The sequence below is a fragment of the Megachile rotundata genome, chromosome 7 (assembly GCF_050947335.1).
Source record: "Megachile rotundata isolate GNS110a chromosome 7, iyMegRotu1, whole genome shotgun sequence".
NCBI lineage: Eukaryota > Metazoa > Arthropoda > Insecta > Hymenoptera > Megachilidae > Megachile > Megachile rotundata.
The window spans coordinates 6,566,019-6,588,691 of record NC_134989.1 but is presented as its reverse complement, the minus strand read 5'-3'; the positions used below and the strand labels follow the sequence as shown (position 1 = coordinate 6,588,691).

General features: G+C 33.3%; 1 protein-coding gene across 1 annotated transcript; it reads right to left on the bottom strand.

The window, feature by feature from the left end:
* Nucleotides 1–2,288: 2,288 nt before the first annotated feature.
* On the bottom strand, nt 2,289–4,777 carry LOC100878948 (uncharacterized). The gene is made up of 3 exons (XM_003699498.3): nt 4,293–4,777; nt 3,417–3,538; nt 2,289–2,757 (listed from the first exon to the last, which is right to left on the bottom strand). The coding sequence occupies exons 1-3, from the start codon at nt 4,626–4,628 to the stop codon at nt 2,427–2,429; spliced, it is 789 nt and encodes a 262-aa protein (XP_003699546.2). The 5' UTR covers nt 4,629–4,777; the 3' UTR covers nt 2,289–2,426.
* Nucleotides 4,778–22,673: the final 17,896 nt, after the last annotated feature.

The following is a 22,673-nucleotide window of genomic DNA, read 5'->3' as shown; positions in this document are numbered from 1 at the left end:
TTAGCGGCATATCATGAGAAGAGAGAGCGCTTCAGCATCGAGGAGAATCTTTCTCACGGAGCTATAGGGCAAAGATGTCTGCATATGTCCGACGACACGATTATGATTTATGCTGAATCGAATCGAGACTGATTTATGAGAACGTAATGTTCTTAACTCTGGAATATACAGGGTGTTCATTTTACGCTTTCCTCGCAAATGCTACGTGAACTAAAATATTTTACTGTTTTTTATCGACATAATCGTTTACGTTTGCAATGGTCTTCCATAACCTAGCCGTGAACGCTATTACTCTTTGACACCTTATTAAGATTATTTATAAATAGTGTAATTAAGTGTAATTTTATTCATGAACTACTGTAATTTTATTCGTGAACTACCGTAATTTTAGTCGCGATCAGATGTTCAAGTAAGCTTGATTATGTTATGAAAGATGTGAACGATATGAAAGTACAATTCGAGTACTGGTCGAGTTTTCTCAACTAATCTGCGTAAATAAGATAACATATCTGCATGACAAATAATTTACATTAAAGTGAAATTATGTGCGATTTGCATAGGTTTACACAATCGAACGAAAAGAAATAGATAAAGCTGTAACGTTATGGATGCTTTAGATTAATGCAGGTAGGAGTTACCGAGGTTCGACTGTATCGCATAAAAATAAAATGGAATAGTACTTAAGAGAACATATTGGAGACAGGAAGTTAACTACTATTCGTTTCTTATGGGCCTTCATTAGCGGTAGTATTACTGGTTATTAAATTATAATGCATGTAGTTTCATAAGCTGCCTTTATGATATTATTCCCTAAGGTGCTATTTGAATTAAGATTATTGGGAGAAAAAATGTATTCAAAGCTTTACATATTCAGTTAATAAATATTAAACAGTGGTATTATGATTATTTAATGTAAATTGGTAATGTGAATATTAAATCACACTCGCTTTCTCTCAATTTTCTTTAAAAATATGTTTTAAGTATATTTGAAAATCGTATACTTTTTAAATACATTTGAAAAATGTATACTTTTTAACTGTATTTAAAAATCGTGTAATTTTTAATATATTTGGAGAACGTTTATTTTTTGGTATTTATGAGACGTGTACCTTTGAAATACATTCATAAAATATATGTTTCTGAATTTTATAAAGACACATCAGCTACTAATCAATGATAAGTGATTGATAATAATAATAGTTATAAATTTTTATGAATTGCATGTTGTAATTAGCCAGAAATGCAATATATAAATTAAGTCTCAAGTTTTCGATTAATTGAACATACTTATGCAAGTGTAGTTATTATAATATTATACACTCCAAGTACCTCTAGTAAGTAGTATTAATCAATTGAAAATGGATCAAGAAAGAACTTGGATTAAGGAAACTATTTGTACACAAGTAGAAAATCAATGAGAATATCAACTAGAGTTATTGTTTTTAATATATTTATTACTTAAAACCCAAATATTTTGACATTAAGCTAGTAAAAGCTGAGATCAGATTGAATTGTATTGGAAATATGAGTAGCCTTTCGATGTAGTTTGTAACGCACGGCCATTTTGTTTGCAACATCACGCGTTAAATGGCGACCGTGTTGTCTCAGATTATTCCTTGCTCTTATTATTGATATTATTATTACACGTTTCACTTTTTTGAATTTAACAAATTTCAGTAGTCTTCTTACAGCACTTTCAATTTTAAATTAGAATAATGTCAATTTGAAAATTTATTGCATTTAATATAATATAAATTGGACCAATCTATATCTGGTATTGAAAATTTATTGAGCATAAAATATTTAAAGTGCTCAGTTCAAAAGGTTATAATGATGTGATTAATGACTATAAATTATTATGGATTATTGACAAAAACAAGGTAATGGCTGTAATGTAGTTTCTGATTTTCAAAAACAAATTACTCACACGCAAATGTAATATATAAATATATCTCTTCAGTAAAACACAAAGCAATGCAAGCTGTATATTCACTTATTCCATGAATGTGAACGAGGCTTAATAAAATCATAAAAATTATTAAAATTATTAATTTATGTATATAATAGACACTGTCCGTATTCATAAATTTATTGGTAGAGAAAGAAGTCGTAAATTTCTACTAAAACATATAAACAAATAAAAATACACATCAGACAAGAATATAAACTATCGATTCAATAAAACCATAATTATATGACATTATGATACTTTTACCTGCTTTAAAAATCTTTTATAACGCCAATTAGTTAATAATTTCCTAGCATTTAATAGAATATAACTGTACACGATAAGTAACTCGTCTTTTTATTTCTGCATTTGAAAATAGTATTTTTTTTGACATTTCTATTCGAGTTTCGAATGGTTTGATTATCGAATTATATAGTTTCTGAAATGGGCATTTTGATGTCAATAATAATTCATCATTTTATCTTTTCTTTCTTTTCTTTTTCTTTGATTTTCTTTTTGTCGAGGGATCTTCCAAGGGAACACGTGGAGGCTTAGGAGGTGGACTACCTTCGGCAAGACGATTAGCCACCGGAGAAATTCCAGCGATATCTTTGATCGAAATTCCCGGTGAACGGGTATCACCTTTCATCTTCTGATTTCCGTTATTTGCTAAATTACTCGCGTATGATCCCAGCATTCCTGTCGATTTCTTCGACGACTCTTTAAAGTTGCATTTATACTCGGGCCCCTCGGGCTCGGTTTTGAAGAAGAAGCAGTTGGGCGCGAGAGCGGTATATGTTAACAAGCATCTGAAATGTTTATATTTAACTATAAACAATATTGTATATATTGCAAATATTGTATACTAATGTAACATTTAATCATATTATATATTAATATGATACTTACTTATATTATATATTAATAAAATATTTAATTATGTTACATACTGATATAAGATTTCAAGAAAAATAGATATTCAATTTCAATGTGTTTACTCTCATGTAGATTAGTATTAATCCATATTATAAAGAATAGTTGTAGTTGGTAAATTTTTATTTAGGAAGTGAATATTAAGAAGGTTAATGATTATTTTAAAATATTGAAGTATATAAAGTAATTATTAATGTTTTCTAACATTTTTTAATGTTATAGAAAATGTTATAGAGAGAAATATTAGAAACAAGGTATTAGAAGAAATAAACAATTTTGTGAAAGAAAATGATTTAACATATTGGAAATAAAATATGGTGTAAATAGTGTAAGGATTATATAATTTACAAGTAGGTAACTATTTTTACTATTTGTGTATTAAGTAGTTAAAACTGTAATATATACAGCCATATGTACATCATTTAAATAAATATTGTTTGAAAATGTGTTATGAATTATAAGGAGATAGTGTCATGAATTACAAGATTTTAAAATTAGGGTTTATTTGATTGATTTTAAAAAATATTTTTGATACCTTCCTAAATTTGAAATTGTTATATCAAGATCTACCTCGCCGGCGAAACTGTGTCCAGAATCTCTGAGTTCAAATGGTCCTCTAAACTTAAAAGACGATGGATTTTCAATACGTTGGGAACCCTAGAATATAAAAATTAAATTATTGTGACGAATCTCGTATACTATAATTAATGATATGATGATTAGTATATTAATATTTGAAAAATTTTATGATTGATATTTTAGCTGTATTAATAATTATATTTTTTAATTAATATAAAACATTAAAATGAGTAAAAATATTGGTTGAAGTTATGATTGATCGAATTGACACGATTATTAATTAGAAATTAAATTTCTAGAAATCCAAAAATAAATTATATAGAAAGTAGATAAAAATATCTAGAAATTAAATTGGTAATTAAATTACAATTATTAATTAAAAGAGATTACAAAACAGTTAATATTGATTTTTATTTATATTAAATTCGGTCAGACGATTCTTATTTTTGATTAAACGAAATTAATTTCAAAATTAAATTATTATTCAGTATTCAAAATTTCAATTAGCAATCAGTAAGTTAATCATTAATTAATAAATTCTTGCAATAATCTTTCAGTCCTCAACATAGCAAGTTTGAATTAAATATTAAGCTTTAATTTTCAATTAGTAGATCGTTCTATTAACATTTATATGTTAGTTATAACTTAAAATCGTACTCAATTATCGATTACAGTTTGATCACTTATTGATATGATCAAAAACGTCTGCTCCTTAACAAAGTCGTATCAATATTCTCATATTTTTACGCAGAACAAATTTAATCCGATAAATATTTTATATATAAATCTTTTAATGAACGTAACTCGTAAATTTAAACGAAAGATATCTTACTAAGTCGCAAGCACATCCGCTGAGATGCGTTTGAAGATAACAGACAGGAAAACTGTCCTCCACATTGAAAACTCCAATTGATAACGGAACTCTCTTCATCTTCATGACCAATTCCTCAGAAGACATCGAGAAATGAATAGACTGGCCATTATTGAATTTGTAAATGAAAAGATTGTCGTCTTCATTGCGAGATCGTTTGCGTTCCTTAATTTCTGTTGGCGGAAAATTAAGAAAGACAACTTTCACGAAAAGCGTTGCTCCGCCGGTATCGATGTACACCTCTTTATTTAAAGTTAATTGTGATACGAAAACGTCTAAAAGATACAATCCGAACATAACAGAATTCTGTACAATGAAGCACAGAAAGCGTGTTATGACGAATACTTATTGCAAGGTTAGAGTACACTTGAAAATTTGTGAAGTGAAGTTGCGTCGGTCAAATAAAAATTTGTGGTTAGATCGTTTCTGTATATTTATGGATTAGAGTTGAACATAATATACATTCTTTAATTTTACAACGAAAAATAACTTCACTTAATTTGACAATTTAATGTCTTTGCAGTAAGAACTTAATTTTTATTTTTTAATGACAATTAATTGTACTTATCAATTTCACTTTTTTACAATAACAGTATAATTTTAATTTCCCTTAATTTAGCAATAAAAACCATTCGCGTATCAAACACGAGTTGTATTATTTTAGCAATATTATTAGAGAATTAAAATTAGCCAAGTAAAAGTTCGCTAAAAATTGTGTATTTAAAACGAAATTAAAGATATTCGTTGTTTAAAGTGTAGACTAAATACTGAAAGTAAAAATGCACTTTTAGATATTTAAACTTCAGTTACGTTGAATGTTTAAATTCAAATTTTCTGATTGAAGTACAATACGCAGTCAGGGTTAGGAACCGCGGAACCGGTTTCAGGACTATGAATCCATAGTTCCGAGCTGAAGTAATTTACTGTTGGACATGTGAATTAATAGACTCGTTTGTAATAATTGTCTAAACATCGTTAACCGTTTGTGTCCGAATTATTTATTTCAGAGATTGTAAATGAGAAAGATATAGGGGATCATTTACGCGCAGTAAATGAGACGATGGACACATTATTATTCTGGGAAACAGTATTTATAGGACACTTGCAATATTAAGCATCAGATTTTTATTTATGTTAAAGTTGAAATCAATTCATTCGACTACAGTTGAAATTTGTGTACTAGATGGGGCGTTTCAATCATTTCCTTATTGTACTCTCGTTAATTTAATAACACTGCCAAATTCTTAAATTCCTAAATTTCTACTCCACAAATTTTCTGAATTCCGATATCACTATGTTTTCAAATTCCTATATTTTCAAATGTGTAGGCCTTTAAATCTTGATATTCCAAAATCATTAAATCCCTAAATTTTTTAATTGTTAAATGTACAAGTCCTTAAATCTCCAAGACCCAATCCCAAGTCTTCAAATCTTCAAGTTCCCAAATCCCCAAAACCTCAAATTCTCAAATCGCCAAGTCCTCAAGTCCCCAAGTCCCCAATCCCCAAACCCCAAACTCCAAGTTCTCAAGATTCCAAATCGTCAAATTCCCAAATCTCTAAGTTCCCAAATCCTCAAGTCTCCACATCATCAAGTTCCCAAATCCCGAAGTCCCGAAATAGCCAAGTCCCCAAATGCTCAAGTTCTCAAGTCCCCAAAACCTCAAATTTCCAAATCCCCAAGTCCCCAATTCTTCACGCCCCCCCAATCCCCAAATCTCCACGTTTTCAAGTTTCCAAATTCCCAACTCCCCAAATTCCCAAATCTCCAAGTTCTCAAATCCTGAAATCCGCAAGTTCCTAAATCCCCAAGTCCCCAAATACTCAAATCCTCAAATCCCAACCTTCTGAAATTCTTAAACTATTATTATCATTTCCTAAGTTTAAAACTTCACAAATTCGAAAATCTTCGAATTAGAACCAACAATCAATATTTCCTCTTTCTCGTAGGTCACTAATTTCCCTAGGGAAATCCAAATGACATCATCATTTTCCCCACGGATGCCTACCGTGTTCATCTACCTATTCAATCCATATATCTGGAATCTAGAATTTTAATCGAACAACCTGTGCTGTGTTAATCAACGCTTTACCGTGTTTAGCAGGGGGAAGGTTAATAAGCAATTGAATATGATATACGAACAACTTGCAAGAATTCTTGGTACTATTATTTTTCGTGGGAGCTGTTAATTGGAGTTCAGAAAACATTCACCAAGGAACTAATTATTATTATTAAGACGTTCAGAGGCTTGTGGCGCTAGCTCATATCCTGTCGGTATTCGTGTTATATTTACCAGTTCGTATCACGCAATTAATATAACATCTAATAAATTTTTCGCGTTTTCCTGATGTTTCCTTTGACATATTTTATACGCTAGGCTTGTGAACCAGGATATTTCATGTTTTTATATAATGTCGACAGGTTACCGAACGGTGCAGTGATTCGGGCCATGTACTGTTTGCAATATAAATGTTTAGTGCATTTTCTCGATCTGATGTTTACTTATCGAAATTATAAATGTCTCTAATACCAATAAGGACGCTTAACAGATTCTGTTTTACGAGAGCCACTTTTTCGTAATTATTCATTGATAAGGGCAAGGTAAATTGCACATATTTTTGTGTTCTGATTAGAAGAAATATGGGTGGTTGTAGGAAATTATTCATAACAGTAAATAGAAGAGACTGATTAAAAACGCGAATACCGCGAATCGAATGGAAAAAATTTTAAAAAGATTCTGATAAGAATCTGTATAATAAATTTAAAGTTTTATTTAAATTGCAGACAAATCATATTAGTTTCTTTACTGTGACGCTGTTATTTTTTTATTATTGCACTGCTATATATTTGGTATAGAAACCATAAATTCTACGAACTCAAAAGTGCAAAAATGTCTCATTTTTGTGTCACGTTTGTGTCATCTGTCACTAATGACCATAGCAGTGAAGGTGTTAAGCAAAGTGTGATGTTCGCCTCAAACGAGTAACGTGCCAGGTCAAGGTGTAGTCCTCGTGGGGAACTAGGAAGAACATCTGGTTGAATGTTCCGATGAAAGTAACATGATTGTACGTTCATTCGTACCTTATTGCGGTGATAAACAACACTGTTAATTTTCAGCCGTGTTCAAGCGACGACGTTAACCCCTGCTACGATATGATATCTCAATGACGGCTGTTAAATTTGCATTGCGCCAGGAGCGTCGCTGGAACAACGGTAATGTTAACAAGGGAAGGTGTTAACGAGCGAATGACTCGACAAGTGCGAACAAAAAGTCCAGGCAGTAACAATAACACTTGTCGTAATTCTACCCCGTTTAAATTTTTATCCGGCTCGTTCAAACTCTTGGAAACCAGAGCCAACAAAGCTGGATTCACTCTATCGTTCCTAGATCGTGTATGGCGGTGTTTGGAAAATTTACGCGTCGATTCAAAGTGAACTGAATTGGAGTTGAATTCGAAAGCGACGTGTTTCCTTTCGGTTTGTAAAATAGTGATAAGTGAAATGGTGAGCGAAAGAAAGAAAAGTTTTACCGGTATTTCATAACTGAGCGTATATTTGGATAGTTAAGAAGGTTTATATATACATATGCTTATGCTAAACGACTACTGATGCAAATACTAAACACAGTATTCGTCGTAATTTTACTACTTGTTTATTTCCAAAAATTACATTATTTTGTAAGTCTTTTATTTCACCCATTTCGCAAAAAAATCGTGTATAATACAGGCAGTAATATCAGAAAATTAACTTTATACCAAACAGTTACTCAGAGTTTCTTATCTTTATTTAATAAAACACTCGTTGATAATTATACCATTAATAAAAACATAGGTTTTTTCTTGTAATACGTAAGTACATGTATTCGTGTCGTTCCTCAATTTTACCCTTCATATCTTTCCATCGATAATTATATGTTGAAAGGTTCGAAATTTCATTACCATGTGCTAAAAATCTACCTACTTTATCGTTAACGAGTTTAAAGACATTAAGACTGAATCTGACCAAATTATATGATAAATAAAACAAACAAAATGGATGTGTATAGCTAACACTTGAAAGAATATTTAATACACACGGTTTATACACTATGTTTCTTTGTAACATAACTATCAATAATTTTGAATTAAAAATTTCCTATTTTATTACTTATGTAAATACAGAAGCCTGATAGAATCAAGCACGTTAGCCTGCGATATTTTATCTCCTATACCCTTCATGACTTTTCAGATTAAACTTCAAGATTCGTTAGAAGTTTAATGCCTACCATAATGATAATATGTATTCACACGCAAATAACCAGAAAAGTGTGTTTTAAATCAAACGAACCAGTTCCGTTTAAATTAACATGGGTGTGCAAGAGGAAAGAAAAATGGTCGTTCCATGCAGGACGATACTTTTCTAATAGAACCGTCATGGAAATAAATTTCTATCCAGGATCGATTCACAGGTTGCTGATGTTTCCCACAAGTGGCTGAGCATCGCTTTACAAATAGATTAAAAGCAGGATTCCATCAGGAATCGTGCACCGTAGCATCGATACGTTAACCTGCTCGTAGCCTCGCGTCAAGCTAATCTTCGACGCAATCGCGTTTGAGAGGCATAAGCGAGTCGAACCATCACACGGTCTCCCATAGACGCAAAATAAATTCCACGGAGACGGTCTGACAAGGATTCTCGACGGACGGGAAGTGTCCCTCTTAGTTATGGTCGTGAACAACGTAAGCTGTGCAGAAAATCGCCGATAGGTGGAAACGGTGGAATCATAACTTCTTACGGGGCGACGATTACTCGAGCATCGCCAGATAAAACCCAGCCTCGTCCTAACGCGTTCACCTTTCTCTTTCACCCTCTTAATCCTCCTCATTTTACCTCCTCTTTCTCCACCGTTTTCTCCGTCCTCGTCTTCTCGGTTCACCCGGTGTTTTTCTTCCTCTTCTTTTTCTTCGTAGTTTCTTTAGGCTCGAAGCGAATCTGCTCCGGCTCGCATGCGAGAAAAAGGTGGGCACCGTTTTGCCGATAACGAACTGGTTAACACGCGTTCATTATCCGCGGCCACGTAGGTATATTAACCAGGCTATCCCGACCGGATTCTCTACTTGCCAGAGGCCACCTCGTAATCATTTCTTTCCGTTTCCCCTTCTTATAATTAGATACGCAATCGGTCACACGCTGCTTTATCGAATTCCATTGGAATACCGGGTGCACTGCCTCTGATTATTCGGATAACTAATTGGACCGTGAGTTATAGCACCTTCCTCGTTTTCGGTGGTCGGACTTTCCGATCATTTAGTATTACGGTAGCGAAGTCTTTTCTTTCTTCTTTATAATGCCCAAACTTTTTCCAAGATAAATAAATGTTCTAACGCTAAACCTACCGACATATAAAGTGTACTTAATTCGAAATTAAAAATGAAGTTAAAAAAGAAATGGACAAACGACGAAACATAAATTAGTACACACATTTGTTCTTTATCTTGATGAAAATCAGTACTGATTTCAAAGAATGTACTTTAACAGAATGTGTGCCTTATAATAAGAAACTTGTGCAGCGACCATTTGACCTGTTTGATAGTTTTAGATTAAGATAGTATAAAAACTTTTCAAATGTTGTTGTAGTAACTGTTTAAGTATAGTATTAAAACTGTTTAAACGTAACGTAAAAATTGTTTAAACCTAGTATAAAAAATGTTTAAATACGGTATAAGGAAAAATGATATGACGTCAGCTATGAGAAATGTTCGACGCATCATTAAACATGGTCGCTTGATAATTTGGGGCCATTTCTCATAACATGAAACGGCTGCTATCGATTATATTAACACTTTAATAGTTTACATAATCAGCGGAGAATGCGTTTGAAAAACTTAACTTTCCAATAAGATAACTTTCACGATTACTTTATTTTACGCAACAAAATTATTATATTTTAAATGTCTAGGGAGACATTATATAAAAGATTATGAAACTGTTTAAATGAATGTTTAGTGTAAACTTCAAAAACAGTATAAATGATTGTTGAATTTAAGAAACAGCATAAATGATTCCTAACTTGATCTATAAATAAAATTGTAGCACATTTATCAGTAGAACCGATATTAAAGCACAATATTATTATTGATAAGAGATATTTGCCTATGAAGTAGTAAATGCAAGATGCACAAGAGTGCATACTTGTAGAATGATTAATGAAAAACGATCGAAAAGATTTATATTATCCATTTAGATAAGTACACAGTCATAGCAGAATGGTTCCTTACAGACAGACATTTATTATTTATATTATCAGATCGAACCAGACAGTTACATCGTGCAACAGTGGTTACCATTTCACGATAGTATTGCATTCTTTTTTCTCGAGATTTATCGAAAGTGTGTCTTTACAGAAAAAAGTCATATTACTCAAAATAATTGTAAAGTCATAATGATGAGAAATACATTGAATGAATACTACATAAAATGAATTATGTTATCTTAAACAGCAGAAGAAACCCGAAGTTGAAAATAAATTAAATATTTAAAGCAATGTTATAGTCAATTATAGATTCCATAAATAATAAAAAATTACATTAATTTTATTCTTCTATATTATCGTGTACTTATTTTCTAAATTACCGTACAATATATCGACTATAATACCTTGTACGGAGAATTATGTTCAAGATTATGCATACTATAAAAAAGAGATAAATTTGTTAATATAAGAAAACATCATCCGTTACATGGATCATTATGGAGATCGAAAAAGAAATCTAAACGCTGCAGAGTTAAACAACGTTTAATGATGCGTTGGAAATAATAACAAAGTCGTTTTATATACTTTATTTAATCGTGTAGCGCAATTATATATAAATATCCTTTACACCTTCAGGGAAATTTCCTCGCGTACGATTTTCTAAAATTTCATCGATGATCGTTGAGTTTAATGGCAAAAAATTGTATGTCACGTTTGCATACCACATTGTAATGATGGACATCCTCTATCGCCTTTATTTACATAATTGTTCCAGAGACGGATGTAAAATGATCCAATCAGCACCTTGAAAAACTAGTTTTATCTATTTTTATGGATCGTATGTGCTGAAGGAACAATATTAACATCCTTCAAGCAGTAATTTTAGGAACTCAAAAAATATGCCCGCAGATATCTAGATAAACACTCGATTTTCTACCGTGTTACGTTTATACTAAGAACATGTTAAAGTTTAACACGAAACGTGTAAGATTTACTTTTAAACTATCCTGTTCTTGTTAAGTTGGTCTTCTATCGAATAATAATAACTTACACATGTTGCAAAATGTTGCATTACGTTATCTGTCCATACATAATTTTCAATTTTTATCGTCCACATGCTATCACTAATGACCGTGATGTTTGCAAATCAGCCATCTTTAAAAATTAGAAAATGTCATGTTTGAGAATCTACCCAATAAAAAACTGAAGATTGTTGTCGGTCTTTTCAATTTACATTTGAGACGCACTTCATCTACCGGGTGTCCCATCTGACTTGACCATCTTATCTTGCTTATTTATGATAGAAGAAAATGTTAGCGAGAAACATTATTTTCAAATGGGCGAATATTATGGTGCTTAAAAAAATTTGTTCAAGGTCAATTGTTCTAAAATTTCAAGATTATTAAAGTTTTTTTAAATGAGGTAATATTTTTTCATCTCTATGGCGTAATTCAGGTCAAGACGAATGCAACGACCGATATGATCTTAAAGTACAATAAGTAAAAACTAAATAACTGATGTACAAAGTGAAATAACTAGTAGAAACATTAATGAAAGAAATTTTTAAATTAGGTGGGACCTATATGTATAGTTCAATTTTATGTATGTCGTGTTATCAGAAACTATTGAATACACTTTTATGCAATTCTACACACACATGTGTCTGATACTGTGGATGCTATTAGGATATGTTTTGTGGTGATATAAATTGAAAAAAGGCAAAAGTTACTTTAATCACAATTTTACATTATGGTTTTATAAATTTTAATATTCCCCAAAATTCTGTAAACGTTTGTAATAATTATTACAATAAATAAATTTGGTAATTGATATGATCTTTTCTTCAAAAATAGATCACGCGAATTTAACAATCTTATAAACCTTACAAACTTTGAATCTTACAAGCCATATTTACTTTTAACCCAGCAAGTAGACCAATTAGTATTTTAAGTTCCCAAATTTTCATGACATAATCATATCTGAAGAAAATAATATTATATGTTCTATTAGCGATATTTTTTCACAATTGGTCCACCTTAATCTTGAAACTGCTGCCGAGTCGAACGGCACGGAATGAACAGTCGTACAGGGAAGGCAGCATTAGCGTGCTAAGCAGATGCAGATGAAACAAATGGATTCGCTCGGCGACCATCGTAAATCCATGGTATCGTTGACACGATCCGTACACCCTCGCACGAACCGTGTTACGAACTCCGTTACGACCTTCTGCCTTTCCTGCCCTTTTCTCATTCTCGATGCCCAGAAACGGGCCATCATGTGGCTGCATTTTCTACGCGTCACTTTTGATTTACGCTTGGTGACGTCGCACTTACTGTACAACCTTGATAACTGCGCGAAAAGGAGCTTCATAATTGAGGGTTCAGAGACAACGTTTACACCAAAAATTCACTGTTTGTGTTAATGACGGACTTATGGTCATGAGAGTAGTTTTCAATCACAAGAATTATGAAATGATGGTTTGAAAGTAGTTGAAGATATACGTAGATATAAGTAGTGGAACTTTTTATAAAGTTTGTTGAGAGTCTGAGAATTTTGGAAATTTATAAATTTGGGACTTAAGGAATATTAAAGTTTAGAAATTTTTGAATTCATGTAGGAATTTTGGGTACTTGGGACTTGTGGAATTTCTGTACTTGGACTTTGCAATTCTTAGAATTGCACCATTTAGAATTTGGAATTTTAGTATTTTAGAATTTTAGAAGTTTAAAAGTTTAGAATTTTAGAATTTGCCAATTTGTAAATTTACAAATATTGTTTATTTATAAATTTTGTAATCTCAAATTTACAAGTCCAGAACAACAATACCTACAACTTTTGCATTAAAAACTTCCCCGTCCTAAATTTCTAAGTGAAAATACCATTCAAATCTGAAGCCAATGAGATTCCACAAACAAAAATTCCCACACGCAAAGTAATCCACACCTTCCTCGTAGTTCGCACCTGCCTGCAGTATCATTTCGAAAATACAAATTCACCTGGTGTATTTCATTCGTTAACGTCTGGTTTGCAACGGTTCGACTGGTTTCATGATCTCCGTATGTTATAATCAACATAGCTGTTTTTGTTGTGTTAAGTGTGCGGTTGAACAAAGAGTTGGTTTAAGACATTAATTAACGGGGCGATACCGCGCGGTACTTTCGTAACACGAATTGTTACCCGCGTAAGACGTTATTTCTCACGAAACGGCGTGGCCGTAACGTGCAAATTAGAATTCACATTGAAAATGGCTGACGCTGAGCGAATGACTAAATCTTTCGACGTGAAATTACGCGAACAAGTGATTTTGCAATGGAACACCGTTGAACCGTGTCAGCGGCTCGTCGTTGCGCTAAATTTCTCAGTCGGTACACATTGAACACATGTAATAAATACGTTGTCTCAATTGGAATTTAATTAATGGAACGCAATTCCACTTATCTCGATCGAAAGCTTGCGGTATACCTCCGTTCTATTAACGCGATTTACGAAGCCTCGGAACCGACAAACAGATATGCTTATGAATTATTTCTCACGCGCTTCTAACGGAACGGTAATATTTCCGGCCTTTGGGATACTGGTTGCATTCTCCTTGCAATCGATAAGTGTAGTAATTGCGTTTTATCGGTGAACGTTTAGCCTGTTATTAGATAAGAAATTAAGATCGAAAGCGTCAACACTTGATAATGTAAAAGCGTCGTGGAATTATACTTATATAGGGTGATCTGGTGCAACTGAAGATGAATTTGTGTTATAAAAATATAATAAAATTGTGGATTACGATTTTTATATGCGTAACTTGAGAAAATTAATTAGTCATATTAATCATTAGTTATTAGTCATAACTTAAACATTGTCTGTATTAACATATACTCAAATTTCAATTTTTCCGATTTCCTGAACCCCCAATACTTTAGATTAACATTTATTTAATTCTCACAGCTTATAATTTTTAAATACGTCATCAAGTCCTATATTTTAGTAATTCATATTATTAATATTGTGTATTGTATAATGAATTATCAAATTACTTAACCCAGAAGTGTATGGATACGTGTGTGCCTAATTCATAAAATTTCAGTTTCCAAAAAATACGTCTCAGGACTACTAACTTCTCAAACTCCTACATTCTCAAACCTTTACATTGTCAAATCCCTAAATCCCAAATTCCTGAATTCCCATATTTCCAAACACCCAAATCCCTAAATTTGCAAGAGCCAAAGTATCCAAATCTCTAAATTTTCAAATTCCCAAATTCCGACATTTTTAAATTTCTAAATTTCTAACTTCCCAAATCCCTTAATTCGCGTATCCCTAAATTACCATATTTCTAAATTCCCAAATCCCTAAATTCCCATATCCCTAAAATCTCACACCCGTAAAATCCCAAATCCCTAGAATCCCAAATCTCCAAATTCCCAAATCCCCAAATTTCCTAACACCAAAATATCCAAATTTTCAACTTAGAAATTTCCAAATCCGCAAATTCCACAATTTCCTAATTTTCGAATATCCAAATTACCATACTTCTCAACGTCTCAAAATCCCAACCCCTAAAATGTTCTAATTCGATAATTATCAAGTCCCCAAATACTAAAACTGCACACTTTCACAACATGTACATTCGACACTCATCGTATACAAAGTTTTTCGACCTAGTTAACAAAAAAAAAAAAAAAAACGGAAGTGATACTCCGCTTGTTGCATTATGCAAATGTAGTCAATATCGATGCATATATTAAACGGCGACTTGTTCACCAATAGTCGACATAAGCATTATTTACCAAAGGAAACGCTGAATCTGTGAGTCTCGATATTACATTTGTCCACGATAATATCGTAATCTGAAGCTAAATTTCTAGTGGGCGTTTCGCTGCAACCATCAGGGAGAAACCAGGCGAAAAGAGGAATATTTAAAGGAGAATCCAGTGGAAGAGGACAGATGTTGAAATACGCAACGAGCCTGACTGATAGAACATAAAAGGATATCTGTATGAGACAAGTGCTTTTTTCGCACTTCGTTGTAATAGTATTTGAGCAAATAAGTTGAAGTTAAGGTATTCTTATCGGTTTTAAGATATTCCAGTATTTTATTTATCGCATGTTGGGCACAAAATTGCTTTGCATTTAGTTCGCTGATGATAACATTTACAAATGTTTATTACATTGAATATATTGTAAAAATATACAGGGTGTTCTAGTATTGGAGAAACAAATAGGGGTGATCCTATGTGCAGAAGTGAAATGTAGATGGTTAGGGAGTTAGAGATTTTACGGATTTTAGAATTTGGAGATTTAAGCATTTTACTTGTAAAAATCCAAATTTGCGGATTTAGATATCAAAGTTTGAGAACACTAAAATTTCCAGTCTTGGGACTGAAGGAAATTGGTAATTTTGTAAATCGAAAAGTTGTTGAAGATTTGGAAGAAATTTAGAATCTCTATTATTTGCAAAATTATGCAACTAAAGATTTGAGGAGGTTGGGAGTATTTGAATTTGAAAAATTGAGAAGTTGGAGATTATGCATTAGACAATTGAAAATTTTGGGAAATTGAAAAATTTTGTTTGAAAATATAAATAACCAGAAATTTCAATAAACTGAGAAATTTATTGAGAAAATTGAGATAAATTGATAAAAGTTTTAAAGCTGGGTAAATTCTAGAATTGAGTTTTGAAAAGTAACTTATATATCAATATCGGAAACGTAAATAATTTGAGAATTAAGAATTCGAAAACTTGAAAATGAAGGAAACGTTAAATTGTGCATATACATCGTTATCAAAAGGAAGTCTATATTGCATCCGAGTGTACGCGAGAATTCGACTACGACAGCACCGCGAACGCTTCGAATCCTGCGACTTCCTCATTCCACGAACCGCTGGAATCCCGTGTACCATCCAAGGTTAGCCGATTCAATATTTCATCGCATCGGTAAATAAAGGCAGCGCGTCCGCTCTCACGTGCCAACAACGCGTTACGAACGCGCTATTAATTGCTCTTGCGTCTCTTTGCAGTCTCCGCGTCAAGGTCCCTTGATTTACGCGGCCCAAGCAGAATAAGACGCGCCGCTGCGCCCGCTAAATCATCGCCGTCCCTATCCGTTCTTCGCCTTGCTTTTTCCGTTCCTCGTTATCGTCTCTACCAGCCCCGATATTTTGCATTTCAATGAAGCTCGCGCCATCGCGTTCTGGCCCGCGAGAAGCGCCGTATTTATGGGGGACTTAACGCTTAAACGTGTCTTGCTGATTATTGCGACAACAACGCTGGATTCTATGCAAATTTTCAATCGGATTTTCTCCCGGTTCTTACTGAAACTCATTTTTTTTACGTATCGTACTTCAAATCTGGAGCCAGATATTGATACGACTGCAATAAGTTCTTTGCATGTGCAGATATGACTGCATAAGTTCTACGCACGAGCAAATATAGCTGTGCATATTCTGCGCATGTGCAAATATGGCTACGTATGTTTTGCACACGCGCGGATATAGCTAAGAATGTTCTGCGCATGTGTACATATGGCTGCGCAAGTTCTGCGCATGCGCAAATATGGCTACGCATGTTCTGCGCACGCACAGATATAGTTACGTTGGTTCTGCGCATGCGCAGGTATGGGTACGCAAGTTCAGCGCATGCGCAAATATGATCGCACAAATTCAGCGCATGTTCGCGGAGACCATTGACAGATTTTGAATTCGTTGATATTTAATTTGACTTTAAAAATATCAGACTAGGGATAAAAGGAATTGTAGATGTTTTTGTTTGAAAAAATATCTACTGTTTACAAAAAAGATGCTTAGATTAAAACCTTAGCAAGTAATACATAGTAGTAGTATATATTATCGCGGAAATATAATATTATACGTCAAACATAAAAAAGTTAGTATAAAACTTATATTACTTTTGTCCAACAAGTTTCTACATCCATTTCAGTTTTTTAAATAAAACGTATCCTTTTCCTTTCCTATGCTTGATTTTCTTATTTTGTCTGATTTTTATGATACATACATTTATGAAAAATTCATTACGTAAATTACAATTCTGTTTCGTAAAATGGTGGCGATTTTCACGTCATGTTTTAAATGTTTCTTTTGTCACTGTACGCGGTACATTTTTTTTGTCAGTGTCAGAATTGATCGAGCACTGCGATTGTTCTTTCAAATCCCTGTATGTTACTAAAAATAAAATTTCTCCATAACCGTTCCAAGAGCTGAAATCGATATCGTAACTGTTTTCAACGCCTGGTTGCGTCAGTTTACATAGGAAACGTTTACGTTCCAGTAACTTAGGTACGTGTTAACTATTGTGTCACGTTACCTTAAGCAGACTGTTCCTTGTATAATATGCAGATCCATTAGGGTGTTGCACAATTACCGATATTTACGGCGACTTTTCACCTTATTAAAAATTCCTAATCGTACGTAGTGAAAATGATCGGAAATGGTCGTGGCAGGTAAGCAGTAACTGTTATCGCGGATACATGTTCGCGATAGAAACATTTATTTTCGTAATGGAATCGGAACGGAGCTGGATTGACAATGACTTAGCTACTATATGGAAAGATTCGACAGGTATGCGCAAGGTGCGCCGATAAAAATGAAGGATATAATCCGAAATTTTAATAGCGGTCAGAGAGGCGATACGCCTTTCGCCATTTTCCGTTCAGCAGAGTTGCAATAAAAATGGAACTCGAGTTACCGCAACCTCGATTGCATTCCGAGATAGTAGATCGGCCTCGAATGATTTGTAAACAATACTGTTCAGGACGAAACAATAATATGAGGTAAGGTCCATCGAAAGGTCGTCCACAGGAAAAAGAGTATTACGAGAGAATAAATACAGTGTTTCACAAAATTACAGAATAACGAGAGGCATGATAGCGATTTACTGCTTGTTTTTTTAATATACCTGTTTCGAGTTTCATTTATCTTGTGTTATTACGTTATACTACGTTTATGTTACGTTAGCTTTAGCCGAAGTTTTCTAAGGAATATAAGTTCAATTTAGAATTTTGGAAATTGAGAACCTTTGGATCTGGGATTTTGGTCTTTTGGGACTTTGGAACTTTAGAACCTTTAGACTTTGAAATTTTTTAATTTTAGGAGCTTGGAAGTTTTAGAAACTTTCCATATTTGTTCATTGGCATATTACCAAGTTTGTAAGTTTCTAAATTATTAGACCAGAAAACCTATCAATTCTTATATTCCCAAGTTTTGAGATTTCCAAATCCCTAAATCCCCACATCACTATGTTTCCAAATCTGTAAATACTCAAACATCTATGTCCCTAAATTCCCATATTCCCAAATCACTTCATACCACATAAGTGGACATACAATTATAGTTTCACACATTAGCATATATAGTAGTCTTAACTCCAAATGACAATTTTCGTTATGTCACATTTGAAGTGCATCCACAATATACAGATTAGTATAATTTTATGTAACATCTCGCAGTATTGTCCCGAGTAGTATAAATCGATCAGACAGATCAACCGAGATATCCAGCAAGCTATTTGAAGAATTCTCGTGCTCGTGGCGACCTTAGAAGGTCTTCTCGCGACTGTGTCGGCTGCCCATTATTTTCTCTCTCGCTTTTATCCCTCTTTTCTACCTCCCACTACCTATCTGATATTAGATCTGCAATGCAATCCGAGCTCCGGAGCAGTTACACCGTTCAGACGGTATTCTAATGTAGCCGGTATTCCTGGATAGGGTTTCGTAATGCTGCTCTGGATTCTGATCTCGCCGGATTTTGTGACCTCTTAATTTTATGGTGTATCAAACGCAGTCGCGCTGAGTTCGCCATAGCAGGGCACAATAATAAACGTGCAACATTTTAAAGCTGGCATACCTGCAACGTATTCGGTTCCCCTTGTATACTTGTTACACTAGAATTTTTTCTGCTGCCTATTATCTTTACTGCTTCGACGTATGGACATTTAGAAATGACGCAGGCTTCATGGTTTATATTTCCGCAGGAATTTATCTCGGCATTGAGTCTAGTTAGAATACGAGATATCTTACTATAGGCGGTATGTACAATGTTGATGACTGTGCATTCTACGCGGGAAAGTAATTGACAGGGTAGAAGATTTCTTTCACGCATGAGATAGGTAATGTTGGGTAGAAGCATTGTGAAATTTTTGAAGATATGTGAAACATTTATATGTTTCATATGTCCATATAATAATCATATTTTCCTATATTCATACATGTACTGATATAATAAACATATATGTTTCAGACTGCGATACATATCATTACCCATAAACATTGTGGAATTGAGATTTGTACTTTAATATGTGATAATAATTTTTCTTGTGTTTTTAACTGTTGATTTGTGTATTTTACTCAGATTGGAAATTGACAGTGCAGCATATCGTTTCTTTCAAACATGAAATAGGTAGACTGCAATGTTGGCCATAAGCATTGTGGAATTTTTGAAGATACGTGAAACATTTATATGTTTCATATGTCCATATAATAATCATGTATTCGTATATTCATACATGCATTGATACAATAAACATATATGTTTCAGACTGGAATACACAACATAGGCCATAAACATTGTGGAATTGAGATTTGTAATTTAATATGTGATAATAATTCGAAGTCTTGCAATTGTACATCGACTTAACGAATAATTGCAACAGACTTTTGAAACGATTGTCAAATTGCAATTCTTAAAAAAGTGAAACCCGGACATTTACAGGAGCATTAATACGTGACAAGAAATTTTAACGAACCAATCGTTGGTGTATTGTTCACGAAGTAGTTGACCGTTTGCTCCCATTCATCTATGAAACTTATCATTATCTCATCAAGCAAGTAATTACGCGAGACGAGAACGATGAAGTGGAAAGGAGAAAGAGATGGAGCTAAATGGTTAACTGTAGTCCAACTCATTAGAAGTCGAGCGTGTTTGGATATACAGTGGGTGATCAAATTACTATGGTCGAACGAAACAAATCATGTATTTTATGTTTTCGGTGGTATCATACTTCCAATAATATAGGTACTTCGCAATAGGAAAATAACACGCTTTAGTAGTTTAATAATTGTATAATTACTACACAATAAATTTGAGTACCTTCTATTTTCAACAATTTTATTGTATCGTAAAATCTATTAGCTCTATTATTCGTTCTGTGTCGGTGAAAGTAGACCTAACAATTATATTGCAAAATTATCTGTACTTATCAAAATTTTATTATACTCGACAAACTGCTTTTATTACGAAATGAGGGCATGCGTGGTATTTATGTAAAATTGTCTGAGTTGAAGTTAGAAATTCGAAAGTTTTCAATGTTTTGAAAATTTAGGTACTTCTGAATATGAGAGGACTAAAATTTATAAGTTTGAGAATTTGGAGATTTAGAAAAGATATTTAACGATATGCAAAATTTCGCTATTTGACAACGTGAAGATCTAGAAATTTGTAAACTCGAAGATTTGAAAATTAAAATTTTTGAAGATTGAAAAGGTTGATAACTTAAAAACTATAAAATTTGGAAATTTGTAAATACTCAAATATAAAAACTTTAGGATTGAACAATTTTCAAATTCACGTATTTAATCCTCAATAATCACGAAAACATACTACTTAACTGCATAAATTATTTTCATCTAATATATTGCACTTAAGTACATCACCAGTGCCGCATATCATAAAAATACTTGTGTTTACATTTTTTATCATACAATTACACAATCTAACTACATTTCAACATATCATAAACCCTTATTCAACGACAAACAAATTAATAAGTAACAATTTATTTTCTGTAACAAAAACGACTATGTCTGTAACATAAAAGGATAAAACTATTACTTACCCGGCTTATTAAAATTCTAATGAATGTACGGTAGTAATGATGCCTTGAAAAACGAACGAGTAGAATGTCAAGAAAGAAAAGTCACGATCTCTGTCAGTAACTCGAAGTCATTACGAGCTCAACCGACCAGTATATATACGATGTTAACCTCATGCCAATTGCTGTTGATCTATTAAATTATAAATGGCTAACCTCCGCTAATTACTTTACCATTCGTGATCTCGTGCAGACAGATGGACACAAGTTACAGTACTTCTGATTTCGGATTCATCTCGGAAGTTATGAAGGTATAATTTGCGTTTCATGCATTTTAAGTGCAAAAAAATGGAGGTAAATGTTGTATCGGAGATAGGAAATAACATATTGTTTCTTCTTATTGATATGTGTGCATGTCAACCTACGAGTTGGCGCGTGATCGACCTATAGTAAAAGAAAATTTATCTATACCGTAAACACTTCTCGTGCTACATTTCGGCAAATAAGAATAATAATGACAGTAATAACTAATGAACGCAAATAGCTCTATCTCACTCACTTGAGAGACGTTTGCCGACTGTCATTGTTTTTAGCCTAATTGGTGACTGCTCGAGCCAATACCACCGTCGTAAATTCGTGTGAGGCGTCCATTTTTCTATCCTGGCCAATTGGAGTCGTGTCTGTTTGGGGATGTAGCGATTTGGGGACATAACGATTTGAGGATGTAGGAATTTGGGGACATAGCGATTTAGGAATGCACCAATTTGGGGATGTAGCGATTTGGGGACATAGGAATTTGGGGACGTAGCAATTTTGGGATGTAGGAATTTGTGGATAAAGCGATTTGGATATGTAAGAATTTGGGAATATAGGGATTTAAGAATGGAGAAATTTGGGAACCTACCGATTTGGTGACGTAACGATTTGGGGATGTACCGATTTAGGAATACACCGATTTGGGGATGTATGGATTTGGGGATATACCGATTTGAGCATGTATGAATTTGAGAATATACCAATTTGCGGCTCAAGTAATTTGGATATGTAAGAATTTAGGAACACAGGGATTTGGGAATGAAGTGATTTTTCTAGTTTGACCAATTAGAGCCATAGTTCCTCTAAGGACCTACATCAGCCTCTTCACGCACCAACTCGTGAGATAACATCAATATATTACATCGTATATCTTGCTATTTGAAGATAGACACCCACTATTTTTATCGTATGACGTTTTCTCCGGGAAATATTAAGATTATGGCAACTTTACAAGGTTAATTACTTAATTCTTTCGATT